This window comes from Bos indicus x Bos taurus, chromosome 5, assembly GCF_003369695.1.
Source record: "Bos indicus x Bos taurus breed Angus x Brahman F1 hybrid chromosome 5, Bos_hybrid_MaternalHap_v2.0, whole genome shotgun sequence".
Classification (NCBI taxonomy): domain Eukaryota; kingdom Metazoa; phylum Chordata; class Mammalia; order Artiodactyla; family Bovidae; genus Bos; species Bos indicus x Bos taurus.
In genome coordinates, this window is record NC_040080.1 from 37,681,736 (window position 1) to 37,695,031 (window position 13,296).

The window sequence follows — 13,296 nt, forward strand, 5'->3', positions numbered from 1 at the left end:
ATGTGCTGCAGGGCAAGCTCAGTAAGGAGGAAACCCTGTCTAAATCCAGATGGGGTTCTTTGGAACATAGCATAGATTTCACCATTGGTCCTTGTAAACTGAAATGAGATGGTCTTATCCTCATCAGACCTTAGTGCTGCCCATGGATGAGATGACATAGAGCAGCTGGGGCTTCATTCCAGTGCTCTGGCCAGAGGGTACCCCAATTCCATCCCCAAAATGCCTAGATGCCATGATAGGGTTGCATGTGGATGGTCTACAGATAATTACTCTGAAGACAGAGGATGTGAAATGATTTTTTTTTCTCTACATTCTACAGCAGTGCATCTCAAATTATCTGGGGAAAGGGCAAGTATTCCCTTTCCCTATCCATTGTAAAATACAGCACAATTAATTAAGGGGAAAATGCTCATAGACTGGTATGTCCCAGCAGTTCTACATTTCCATGTATGTGTATGTTAGTCTCTCAGCCATGTTGGACTCTTTGCAACCCCATGGACTGTAGCCTACCAGGCTCCATGGAATTCTTCAGGCAAGAATACTGGAGTGGGTAGCCTTTCCTTTCCCTGAGGCAGGTCCTCAGGGACGTCCTTGAGCACAGTGTTTCTTAATGGTGGAGGTGGTGGTCCGAGGATGAAGAAGAAGAGTTGTTATTGTCATATTGATCCTTATTTATCCTTATCATGATAATGATCATTGTCATTATTACTGTCATATTGTCATTTTCAATGATGATGAAGAACACAATAAAATAAAATGACAAATGACGATGAAGAACACAATAAAATAAAATGACAATAAATGACAATGAAGAACTTAGTAAAAGTAAGTCATCATGTTCTGCATTTGTTTTTGCCACTAGAATCTGAGAATCAAATTTGTCGCTGCCCAATGGCAGGAGTACAGAATCGCACACCATACATTGTTAGTTCACCATACATTGTTAGTTCACTTCACCCTAACTTCAGCTCTACACTGACTGCCGTCTTTGCCTCACTGTCATGTCCTCACGTCCTCACTCATCTATTTAGCCAGGGCTCACCCACTCTGGCCGACTGACACTGACCAGGTTACCTCAGCACAATTCTGCCAACCTGGCTTCAAGCCAGCCTGCAAGTGTCACTGCCTCGCTCACACTGATTTATTCCTGTGCCAGCCGAGCACTCAGGTCTGCATCTTTAGCCTTTGCTCAATTCCCTCCTACAAGTCTCCTGGGGACTGATAACAATAATAATAATAACAAGAAGTCATGTGGGGAGATTCTTTGAGGGCTACCTAGAAGGTAGATTCCAAAAGAGCTTTCTTTTGCTTATGTCAGGCCTTGTAAGGATGCTGCCAATCTGAGAAGAATTTACCAAATCATTCCATGAGGATTTTTTATTTTCTGGTTTTGTTCTTTCCCCACCACTTAGGTAATTGGTGTTGATGATTTAGTGGCTAAGTTGTGTCCAACTCTTTGCAACCTCATGGACTATAGCCCACCAGGCTCCTCAGTTCATGGGTTTCCCAGGCAAGAATATTGGAGTGGGTTGCCATTTCCTTCTCCAGGGGGATCTTGTCAACCCAGGGCTCAAACCTGCTTCTCCTGCATTACAAGCACTTTCTTACCATCTGAGCTACCAGGGAAGCTCCAGGTAATTGGTGAGTTTGGGCTGTGAATTCATCCAAAGGCCAGTTAATGGTTAGCCTGTATCAGAGTGTTACCCCAATCTTTTTTTTTTTTTTTTTTTTGCAAAAACATCTTTCTTTGAAGTCCCTAGGAGGGGTTGCTGTTTAGGGAAACTGGGAAGCGTAAGGAAGGGAAATTTGATTTACTTTTGAATCACCCTTGCTTAGAGTTACCTGGGCTGGGTGAACAGTCCTCTGCGCCCCCTTGTGGCCAAGGAGGGCTTTCCCTGTAAGACTTGGTGGATGTCCTCAAGACAAACGTATTACTTTTAGTTCTTCCTTTACTTCTCTCAGGTCAAACTTTTACCTAGGTTTGACCTGATCATCTCGCTGGATGTAGCACAAGCTGGAATCAAGATTGCTGGGAGAAATATCAATAACCTCAGATACACAGATGACACCACCCTTATGGCAGAAAATGAAGAGGAACTGAAGAGCCTCTTGATGAAAGTGAAAGAGGAGAGTGAGAAAACTGGCTTAAAACTCAACATTCAATAAACTAAGATCATGGCATCCAGTCCCATCACTTCATGGCAAATAGATGGGGAAACAATAGAAACCGTGAGACTTTATTTTTTTGGGCTCCAAAATCACTGCAGATGGTGACTGCAGCCATGAAATTAAAAGGCTCTTGCTCCTTGCTCTATGACAAACCTAGACATCATTTTAAAAAGCAGAGACATTACTTGGCCAACAAAGGTCTGTCTAGTCAAAGCTATGGTTTTTCCAGCTACTGGAAAAAAAGATTATAAAGAAAGATTATAAGAAAATTATAAAAGATTATAAAGAAAGTTGAGTGCCATAGAATTGATGTTTTTGAACTGTGGTGTTGGAGAAGACTCTTGAGAGTCCCTTGGACTATAAGGAGATCAAACCAGTCGATCCTAAAGGAAATCAGTCCTGAATATTCATTGGAAAGACTGATGTTGAAGCTGAAACTCCAATACTTTGCCCACCAGATGCGAAGAACTGACTCATTGGAAAAGACCCTGATGCTGGGAAAGACTGAAGGTGGGAAGAGAAGGGGATGACAGAGGATGAGATGGTTGGATGGCATCAGCGACTCGATGGACATGAGTTTGAGCAAGTTCTGGGAGTTGGTGATGGACAGGGAAGCCTGGTGTGCTGCAGTCTCTGGGGTCGCAAAGAGTCAGACACTACTGAGCAACTGAACTTAACTGAACTGATCTGATCATTCCTTACCCTTTTCCAAGCTCTTCTGGTTGCTTTTGAGACTTTCCTTTCAACATGATGAACTCTGTGAAAGGGCTTGAAATGAATGATTTCATTTATACTTTATACATTTTGTATACTGTCAGAAGTCTCCATATGGTCTTTAAAGGTTCATATAGAAAATCCTATGAATCCATAAAATTTGCTTAGAATTCAATAATCTTCCTATTCAGGATAATTCATATGATCAGGTGGTTTTTTTTTTTTTTTTTTGAAAGGAGTATTTTTTATTACTTAGTTGACTCCCTCTGGTCTTAGTTGTGGCATGCGGGATCTTTGTTACCTCATGTGCACTCTTTTGGTATTGTGCTTGGACTCGCTAGTTGTGGCACACAGACTCCAAGCATTCAGGCTTCAGTAGTTGCAGCACATAAGTGGGCTTAGTTGCTCCAAGGCATATGGGATCTTAGTTCCCCAACCAGGAACTGAACCCACATCTCCTGCATTGCAAGGCAGATTCCCTTAACCACTAGATCACCATATGATCAGTTTTAGGAAGCTAAGAGATTATAAAATAACCAGAGTCTTGAATATTGTTGTGTGTTATTATAATGTTATAGATAATATATTGCATTTTTATCTCTTTTCAATATACAGCTTTTACTATCTGTACATTTGTGTATAAAGGAATAAGTAGCTCTAAGAACTTATCCGAAAGCAGGAAATTGTAATCAAGTATCAAAAAAGAAAGAGAATAATTATAGAAGAGATCTTAGACTATGCTAGAAAAGAAAATACCATCATCCTTGTCATTACCAATAGCAGCCCCAGAATTGCTAATATTCACTGAGCATCTACTATATTTCCATCTCTACTTGATTTTCAGTTAACTATATGACTTCTTTATTTTTAGGTATGACAAGTTGTTACCCAGGAAATAATTACAGACCTTCATTCATTCATGATAATGAGCTCAGACACTTAATTCTTAAGGTAAGTAAAGAGATATGCTTGTCTAAGTTGTATTGTCCTTTCATTTTTGTCTGAATAGGAGGAAGATTTTCTTCAGTTCACTTCCTATTGTAAATGTACAGGAATATATATTATGTCAAATTTCCTTTAAGATAAAAATTTAAGTTATCACAAGTAACCATTGTATCCGACTCTTTGCAACCTCCTGGACCATAGCCCGCCAGGCTCCTCTGTCCAAGGAATTCTCCAGGCAAGAATACTGGAGTGGGTTGCCATTCCCTCCTCCAGGGAATCTTCCCAATGCAGGGATGGAACCCAGATCTCCCTCATTGCAGGCGGATTCTTTACCATTTGAGGCACCAGGGGAGCTCGTGTCTTGTTAGTTTGAGCTAATGAATGTAGAGGCAGAGGATGGGCATATTCCAAAGAGAGAGCATAGCTAGTCTTCAACGCTAAGCTCCTTATGCTTCCTGACATGCTCACCTCGCACACTGTAAGCTCTGTGCCCCTCTATTACCCCCTCCTTCAAAGCCATCTATCTTGTACTCAATTCCTTCAGGATCCTGTCCTCTGCAGAGCCAGCCACTGCTTACTGAATGAATTTTTAGTTAATGCTTTGCCATTTCTGTCATCATCATTTCAAATGCATCAGATTCATTGGTCTAGAGGTTTATTTGATGTGGAAAATATGAGCATGTCATTGGCTTATTCTGCCCCCAGGAGGCAATATGTGTCTTGATCTTGTGCTGTTACTACTAGGCTTTATGCCTTTGTATGACTAAACAGAAAGATTTTATTTACATTTGTCCTTGAATTTTTTTAAGAGCCCCTTTTTTATCTGAACAGCTGAATTCAAATATAGTATTCCTGATGCTTCCTTTATCCCAGTCTGCACAGTCCTTCCATCTCAACACATCCACAGGCAACTGTTATGGATGTGTTTTGATATGTTTACAGAGTTTCTATATGAGTATAGAACTTGACACAGGTAATTTTTATATTATGAAATATTTCAATTTAATATTGCATGCCTGGACTTTCCAGATGAAAAACATTAGTTTCGACTGGAGTTCAACTTGATGTTATCAATCTTTTTATATAATGAGAAAACTTTACTAGCTCTTACGACCACTCTTTAGTTTTATTGCTACAGTAATTTTCTCAAAATCTGAATGTATATGTATGAGAGAGACAGAAGATCTTTTATTTTTTGTTTAACTCCTTTTTTTGAGATTATTTACATACCATATGGTTTTTAGTATATTCACAGTTATGCAATCATAATCACAATGCAACTCTTTTATCATTTTTAAAGAAAAATTTTAAATATTTATTTATTTGGCTGCACCAGGTCTTAGCTGTGGTACATGTAATCTTTAGTTGAGGCGTGAAAAGTCTTACTTGTGGCATGTGGGATCTAGTTCCCAGACTAGGGATCAAACCTGGGCCCTCTGCATTGGAAGCATGGACTCTTAGCCACTGGACCACCAGGAAACTCCCACAATGCAATTTTAGAACATTATCATCACCTTCAAAAGAAACTCTACCCATTAACAATCCAATTAACTTGGTTTTGAATTGTTTACAGTGCTCATTAGAATTTAAACTGTGGATAGGTTAATACATCAAGAAGAGCAAAATAAATCTAATGTCTATACCTACATAAATCAGTGAACCACGTTTCCCTCAAGATCTTTTAACGTATTCACCTTGTATTATATTTTTAAATCCTAGACTGCAGAAGGCTTCCTATTTGTGGTTGGATGTGAAAGAGGAAAAATTCTCTTCGTTTCTAAATCGGTCTCCAGAATACTTAATTATGATCAGGTATCCAAAACTGAAGATATTTCTTATTATGTTTATTTTTTTTAAATAACACATATATTGAAGCTTCTTAACTCTTTCTTCCCCCTGGGTTGTGGGATTGGGTTCTGCTGAGTTAGAATTTCAAGAGAGATGGGAAGATATGTGGAAAAAGTATGAATTTTTGTTACTGGCAGGAGTGTTTACTTCCTTAAGCAAGTTATTTCATTTTCTTGAACCTCAGCTTCCTCCTATGTAAAAAATGGAAATCATGATTATACCTGTTTTTCAGGATATAAACACATTAAATAAGATATCATATTTGAGTGTTGGAAAAATATTAGTCACCCTTTCCTGTTTCCTCCAGGAGAGAGCATTAATATTTATTAAGCTATGTGCATTGTGAAACAGCTTTGGCTGTAGGCTCTGGCAACAAATTTTGAAATACACCCTTTATTTAACCAGCACTGTGATTGGTTTGTCTCATTTTTGAACACCATTTAATTTAAACTAGTTACTCAAAAACTATAGGATTGAAACCAACAGAGAGAATAAACTAGTACATGTGGTCTCCTTTAAAACAGAAATATAATACAATAATATAATATAATATGTATATATTATAATATGTAATATAAGATAAGATAATATAAAGATAACAGCTTTGATCATAAATAACTCTCATCAATCTCAGCCTATATTCTCCCCAAAACTTGAAAATATGGAGAGATGGAAGGCATTCATAGATAATAAGTTAAATAAAAGAAATAGATAGTAGGAACCTACATACAAAAGGAGTGAAGACCGAAGGAATCATACAGCTGATTTGATTATTATATTTTCTAATTAGAAATAGAGAACATCACTCACATAGGTACACACCAAGATACTTGACAACTGAAGATAGCTCTTAAGTTCCAAATTAGTGACAAAGAGTCCGGTCCCACTGGACACTGACTTTGCATTTCAGAGACCATGAGACTCACTGACTGCTCAGGAAGACTTTGGGATCCCTGTGGTATAGGGTCTTGTCCTCAGCTTTTCAGCTTCAGAAATCTGATCTGTCTGTATAGCAGAGACTGATACAACATTGTAAATCAACTATACATCAATTAAAAAAAAACTAATTTGCTCTGAAGCAGAGTTCTGGGCATAGACTTATATTAGCCAATCACACAATAGACTGAAGTATAAATCAGATTGCTAGCTTTTTTTTTTTAAGTAGAGCTAGCTAACTGCCTTAAAAAAAAAAGAAGAAAGAAACTAGCAATCTGATTTATACATCAGTCTATTGTTTTTCTAGTAGTCATGTATGGATGTGAGAGTTGGACTATCAAGAAAGCTGAGCACTGAATAACTGATGTTTTTGAGCTGTGATGTTGGAGAAGACTCTTGATTGCAAGGAGATCCAACCATTCCATCCTAAAGGAAATCAGTCCTGAATATTCATTGGAAGGACTGATGCTGAAGCTGAAACTCCAATACTTTGGCCACCTGATGTGAAGAAAAAGACCTGATGCTGGGAAAGACTGAAGGCAGGAGGAGAAGGGGACAACAGAGGATGAGATGGTTGGATGGCATCACCGACTCAATGCACATGAGTTTGAGCATGCTCCAGGAGTTGGTGATGGACAGGGAAGCCTGGTGTGCTGTAGTCTCTGGGGTCTCAAAGAGTTGGACATGACTGAGTGACTGAACTATACTGATCTAACTGCCAAGCACTCCAGGCCACTTGGACCAGCTGGTCCATTTGTTCTACCTCCCATTGGAATGTCTACTTGGGTAATAAATTCAGAAGAGAGTGATCACTGTGGGCTTCACATGTGAAGTAGAATGTCTGCTAGTTTAGAGCAGAGAGGAGGAGGAAGACATTTCAGGTTTGGAGAGGGAATCTTGGAAGTTAGGGAGTAAAAGGCAATTGGCTAGCTTGGCCAGGGAACTGAATTTATAGAGAAGAGATAGTGATTTCCAGGTGATGAGACCATGCAAACAAAGTCATGGGCCAAGGAATGCTCTGCATGTGGGGAGAAGTGAAATGCCAAGTAGGAAGGAGGTGTACCAAGTTGGGTTTGGTTTATCAATAGTATGGTAATTTTTTAAGGCAGTATGGTAAATTTCTGAGTCACATCATGAGATCATAGGTATTCTGTGTCTTTTATATTATTCTGTAATATAATGTTTTTACTTTTACCAATGAAAGTGAAAGTGAAAAGTGTCTGACTCATTGTGATCCCATGGCCTATACAGTCCATGGAATTCTCCAGGCCAGAATACTGGAGTGGGTAGCCTTTCCCTTTTCCAGGGGATCTTCCCAACCCAGGGATCAAATCCAGGTCTCCCTCATTGCAGGTGAATTCTTTACCAGCTGAGCCACAAGGGAAGTACAAGAATACTGGAGTGGGTAGCCTATCCCTTCTCCAGCAGATCTTCCTGACCCAGGAATCAAACTGGGGTCTCCTGCATTGCAGGTGGATTCTTTACCAACTGAGCTACCCAGGAAGCCCACTCTTTTTTTCTTTACCACTTTTACCAATGATTAAGTTTAAATAAAAGGTTAGTTATTAGGTATGTGTATGTGATTTGTGTGTATCCAATTATGGGTCTGTGTCTATGTACTTTTTTTTGTCTGCAAGTTTTGCTCTGCTTTTAACACTAAGGTAACTTCACTCAGTGTAGTTGACGTATCCAAGCTTAAGAAAAAGCCACTTTAACCAAAGAAACAGTATCATTTGTTTGTTTGAGGAAACATAGAAATAACATGATACTGATTTTAAATGAACTTCTACCTTATAAATAGGCTAGTTTGATTGGACAAAGCTTATTTGACTTCTTACATCCAAAAGATGTTTCCAAAGTAAAGGAACAACTTTCTTCCTCTGATATTTCACCCAGAGAGAAGCTAATAGATGCCAAAGGTAAGCACTCATTTCAGCCTTCTTATCATTTTATGGAAATATAATTCTTTCTTACTTAAAAGTACAGCAATATAGTTTTTTGAAAAGTTAGCTAATTATAGTTTTATCAAGGGGAGAATTATTTAATAACTTTATAATCATCAACCTCAGTTTTAAAAATATCGCCATATAGAAAATTCATGTATCAAAGCAAATATATGAAGATGCTTTTGGGAAAATGTGATTACTTCATATTCTCTAGCTTTCATATGCTAATAAAATCTTTATTGGAAAGTGTTACTTGGGATAAAAAAATTGCTGGAGTTTTTTTATTATTTAGTTGTTTGCTAAGGGATAACAATTCTCTTTCTCAAATATGTTAGGTCTTCTCAATGTGAAAGACCTTGTATAATTGTTCTTGGGAAGTATACATATTCTCTGTCTTTTCCAGAAACACTTCTTTTCTATGAAACTGCTTATTGCCTAATAATTGTTTATCATATAAAATAATGATGTTTTATGCCACTGATACTATTTTAGTTAAGTTTTTAAATGTAACTTTTATTTCATTTAAGTTATTTTTACTATCTGCCCCCCTGGGGAAAAATATAAAGATAAATTGCAAGTGATTATAATATATTTTTTGGTGTGTTTCACTTTGGGGTTTGCTGTACAATGGTGTCAATAACCACAGATGACCAGAACACATGAGGAAATACATTTTAAATTTATTTGAAAACATTTTCTTCCTATTCTCTTGCCTCCTTGCACTATGAAAGCTGCTTTGCAAGTTCACAGTAATTTCCACACAAGTAAGAGTCATGTGTATTCTGGCTCAAGACGATCTTTTTTCTGTCGAATCAAGAGCTGCAAAATCTCTGTCAAAGAAGAACATGAATACTTACCCAACTCAAAAAAGAAAGGTATCATCTTTTTGAAATATCAAGTGATTTGAGGCATGGATGTAAAATTAATGTCCTAATATTTTCTACATAAAAAAATAAGTTGTATGGTCAAGGTAGGCTATGGTTTTTCCAGTAGTCATGTATGGATCTGAGAGTTGGACTTTAAAGAAAGCTGAGCACTGAAGAATTGATGCTTTTGAACTGTGGTGTTAGAGAAGACTCTTAAGAGTCCTTTGGACTGCAAGGAGATCCAATAAGTCCATCCTAAAGGAAATCAGTCCTGAATGTTCATTAGAAGGACTGATGTTGACACTGAAACTCCAATACTTTGGCCACCTGATGCAAAGAGCTGACTCACTGGAAAAGACCCTGATGCTGCAAAAGATTGAAGGTGGGAGAAGGGGATGACAGAGGATGAGATGGTTGGATGGCATCACTGACTCAATGGACATGAGTTTGGGTAAACTCCAGGAGTTGGTGATGGACAGGGAGGCCTGGCATGCTGCAGTCCATGGGGTCGCAAAGAGTCACACGACTGAGCGACTGAACTGAACTGAATGGTCAAGGGAAATACTGAGGTCAAAAGCATTTATTTATCCAATAATTATGGCTCTGGTGAATCAATTCCATGTTGAATAGATCCAGTTATAAATGAATCACCTAATCTACACAGCAGTCCATATGAGAGAAAACATGGTGGCCAGTGCAACCACCTCAACACAGCTGAAATCTCTTTGATGTTTGATGCAAGTTGTAACTTGAGTAGAGGCTAACACTAGCAAGGTTTCTAAGTCTTTTAAGGATTGCCAAATTAGTTTATCTCTCCTTCTGAGGAAAGCAGATTTTCCACATGTACTTATTCAGTACTAATATTTCAGTCATCTCTTTGTCATGGCGCATGGCTAGTGCCCAGTATAACCATTTAACTTCTGTAAAACTGGATCTTACCCCCTGGCCTAGAATTTTACTCTTTGCTTCTAAACCTTGCAGTCCCACAAGGTTAATTTTCAACCTGTCTATTCTTTTTGAGAACCATTCTCTGGGCTTCTCAGGTGGCTCAGTAGTAAAGAATTTGCCAGTAATGCAGGAGATGGGGGTTCAGTCTCTGGGTCAGGAAGATCCTCTGGAGCAGGAAATGGTAACCTACTCCAGTATTCTTGCCTGGAGAATCCCATGGACAGCAGAGCATGGTGGGCTACAGTCCATAGGGTAGCAAAGAGTCAGACATAACTGAAGTGACCTAGCACGCATGCGCACATGGAATTGTGTCCCTAAAATTCATATGTTGAAGCCCAATGTGGTATTATTTGGATAGGACCTTTGAGATATAATTAGATTTAGGTGAAGTCATGAGGGTGGGGCCCTCATGCTATATTTAGCACCCTTCTAAGAGGGGAGCCCAGAAGATTTGTAGTCTGTGAGCGCACAGTGAGATGATAGCTGTCTGCAAGCCAGAAGTCAACTATGCTGCCGTCCTGATCTCAGAACTCCAGGTTCCAGAACTGTGAGGAGATAAATGTCTGTTGTTTAAGCCACTCAGCCTGTAGTACTTATTATGGGGGGCCCAGCTGACCAAGACAGCAAACAACTTGGATCATTTTCTCTATGGTAATTCTCGTAAGTATTTCTGAAAAGGCTCTGCCGTGGGAACCAAAGGAATCTGGGCTTTGCGGAAAATAAATGTATGTTTAGTAAATTGGCATATTACAATTTATCTTGAAAAATGGAACTACAAGTCACAAATCGGTGGTAGGATTCTGCCTTGTCTAGGCTTGTCCTATCTTTCACCTTGAATTTTCATTTCAGTTTTTGTCAAATTCTAGGACAGCACATGACTGAATATACACAGTTAGTCATTGACAGTAGGGCTTCCCTAGTACCTCAGGAGTAAAGAATCCACCTGCCAATGCAGGAGATGAGGGTTGGATCCCTAGATTTGGAAGAGCCCCTGGAGAAGGAAATGGCAACCCACTCTAGTGTTCTTGCCTGGAGAATCCCAGGGACAGAGGAGCCTGATGGGCTGCCGTCTCTGGGGTCACACAGAGTCGGACTGAAGTGCCTTAGCAGCAGCAGCAGCAGAGATCATAAGCTATTCAGTCGCTCAGCTGTTTCTGATTCCCTGGACTGCAACACCCCAGGCTTCCCTGTCCTTCACTATCTCCCGGAGTTTGCTCAAACTCACATCCATTGAGTCGGAGATACTATCCAACCATCTTCTCCTGCTACCCTTATTCTTTCCCAGGATCAGGGTCTTTTCCCATGAATCAGCTCTTCCTATCAGGCCAAAGGATTGGAGCTTCAGCTTCCACATCAATCCTTCCAATTTATATTCAGAGTTGATCTCCTTTAGGATTGACTGGTTTGATCTCCTTGCTGTCCAAGGGACTCTCAAGAGTCTTCTCCAGCACCACAACTCAAAAGCATCAATTCAGGCACTCAGCCTTCTTCATGGTCCAACTCTCACATCCATACATGACTACTGAAAAACCATAGCCTTGACTATATGGACCTTTGTCTGAAAAGTGATATCTCTGGTTTTTAATATGCTGTCTAGGTCTGTCATAGCTTTCCTTCCAAGGAGCAAGCATATTTTAATTTCATGACTGCAGTCACTGTCCACAGTGATTTTGGAGCCCAAGAAAATAAAATCTGCCACTGTTTCTACTTTTTCCCCCTCTATTTACCATGAAGTGATGGGACTGGATGCCATGATCTTCATTTTCTGAATGTTGAGTTTTAGGCCAGCTTTTCCACTCTCCTTTCACTTTCATCAAGAGGCTCTTTAGTTCCTCTTCACTTTCTGCCATAAGGATCATAAGAGTGGGGGCCTAATCCGATGTGGCTGGTGTCATCATAAGAAGAGGAGGAGACACCAGGGGTACACACACAAAGAGGAGGCCACGTGAGGAAACAGTAGGTCATCTACAAGCCAGAGGGAGGCCTTGGGAGAAACCAAACTTTCCAACACTTTGATCCAGGACCTCTAGCCCCCAGAACTGTGAGAAAATTAATGTCTATTATTTCAGCCACTCAGTCTCTGATATTCTATATGGCAGCCCAAGCAGACTGATATAATGGCTGGAATAATAGCACCACATGGGAGTGAGGTGAGGATTCAGTGGTCATGTATGGATGTGAGAGTTGGACTGTGAAGAAGGCTGAGCGCCAAAGAATTGATGCTTTTGAACTGTGGTGTTGGAGAAGACTCTTGAGAGTCCCTTGGACTGCAAGGAGATCCAACCAGTCCATTCTGAAGGAGATCAGCCCTGGGATTTCTTTGAAAGGAATGATGCTAAAGCTGAAACTCCAGTACTTTGGCCACCTCATGCGAAGAGTTGACTCATTGGAAAAGACTCTGATGCTGGGAGGGATTGGGGGCAGGAGGAGAAGGGGATGACAGAGGATGAGATGGCTGGATGGCATCACTGACTCGATGGACATGAGTCTGAGTGAACTCTGGGAGTTGGTGATGGACAGGGAGGCCTGGCGTGCTGCGATTCATGGGGTCGCAAAGAGTCGGACACGACTGAGCGACTGAACTGAACTGAACTGAAGGCAGTGTTTGGTTCCTAGACAGCACTCAATAAATATAAGCTGTTATTTGTGGCTCAGAAAGAAGAGAAGGAAAATCAAAGAGCGAGAATCAGTAATTATTTAAAATCTGTATGCCAAACACTTTGCATATGAAACCTACTTTCATTTCCATAACAGTCCTGTGCAAACCATCCCAGTCTTGCAAATGAGAAAATCTGAAGCCTGAAAAGATTCTGTAACTTGTTGGAAATCACACAGAAGGGGGCAGAATCAGGAATCTGGCCTTAAAATCTGTGTTCTTTCCACTGTGCCATGCTACCAACTGGAGTAGCTTCCTAGATGCCAAA

General features: G+C 39.9%; 1 protein-coding gene across 2 annotated transcripts in view; it reads left to right on the forward strand.

Annotated features, from left to right (window-relative positions):
- The window catches only part of ARNTL2 (aryl hydrocarbon receptor nuclear translocator like 2), a 96,053-nt gene that overhangs the window by 50,162 nt on the left and 32,595 nt on the right, over window positions 1-13,296 (forward strand). For both annotated transcript variants that reach the window (XM_027541589.1, XM_027541588.1), the window contains 4 exons: window positions 3,755-3,834; window positions 5,548-5,640; window positions 8,414-8,531; window positions 9,290-9,433. In XM_027541589.1, the coding sequence (XP_027397390.1) occupies window positions 3,755-3,834; window positions 5,548-5,640; window positions 8,414-8,531; window positions 9,290-9,433 (435 nt within the window). The remainder of the gene's footprint in view (window positions 1-3,754; window positions 3,835-5,547; window positions 5,641-8,413; window positions 8,532-9,289; window positions 9,434-13,296) is intronic.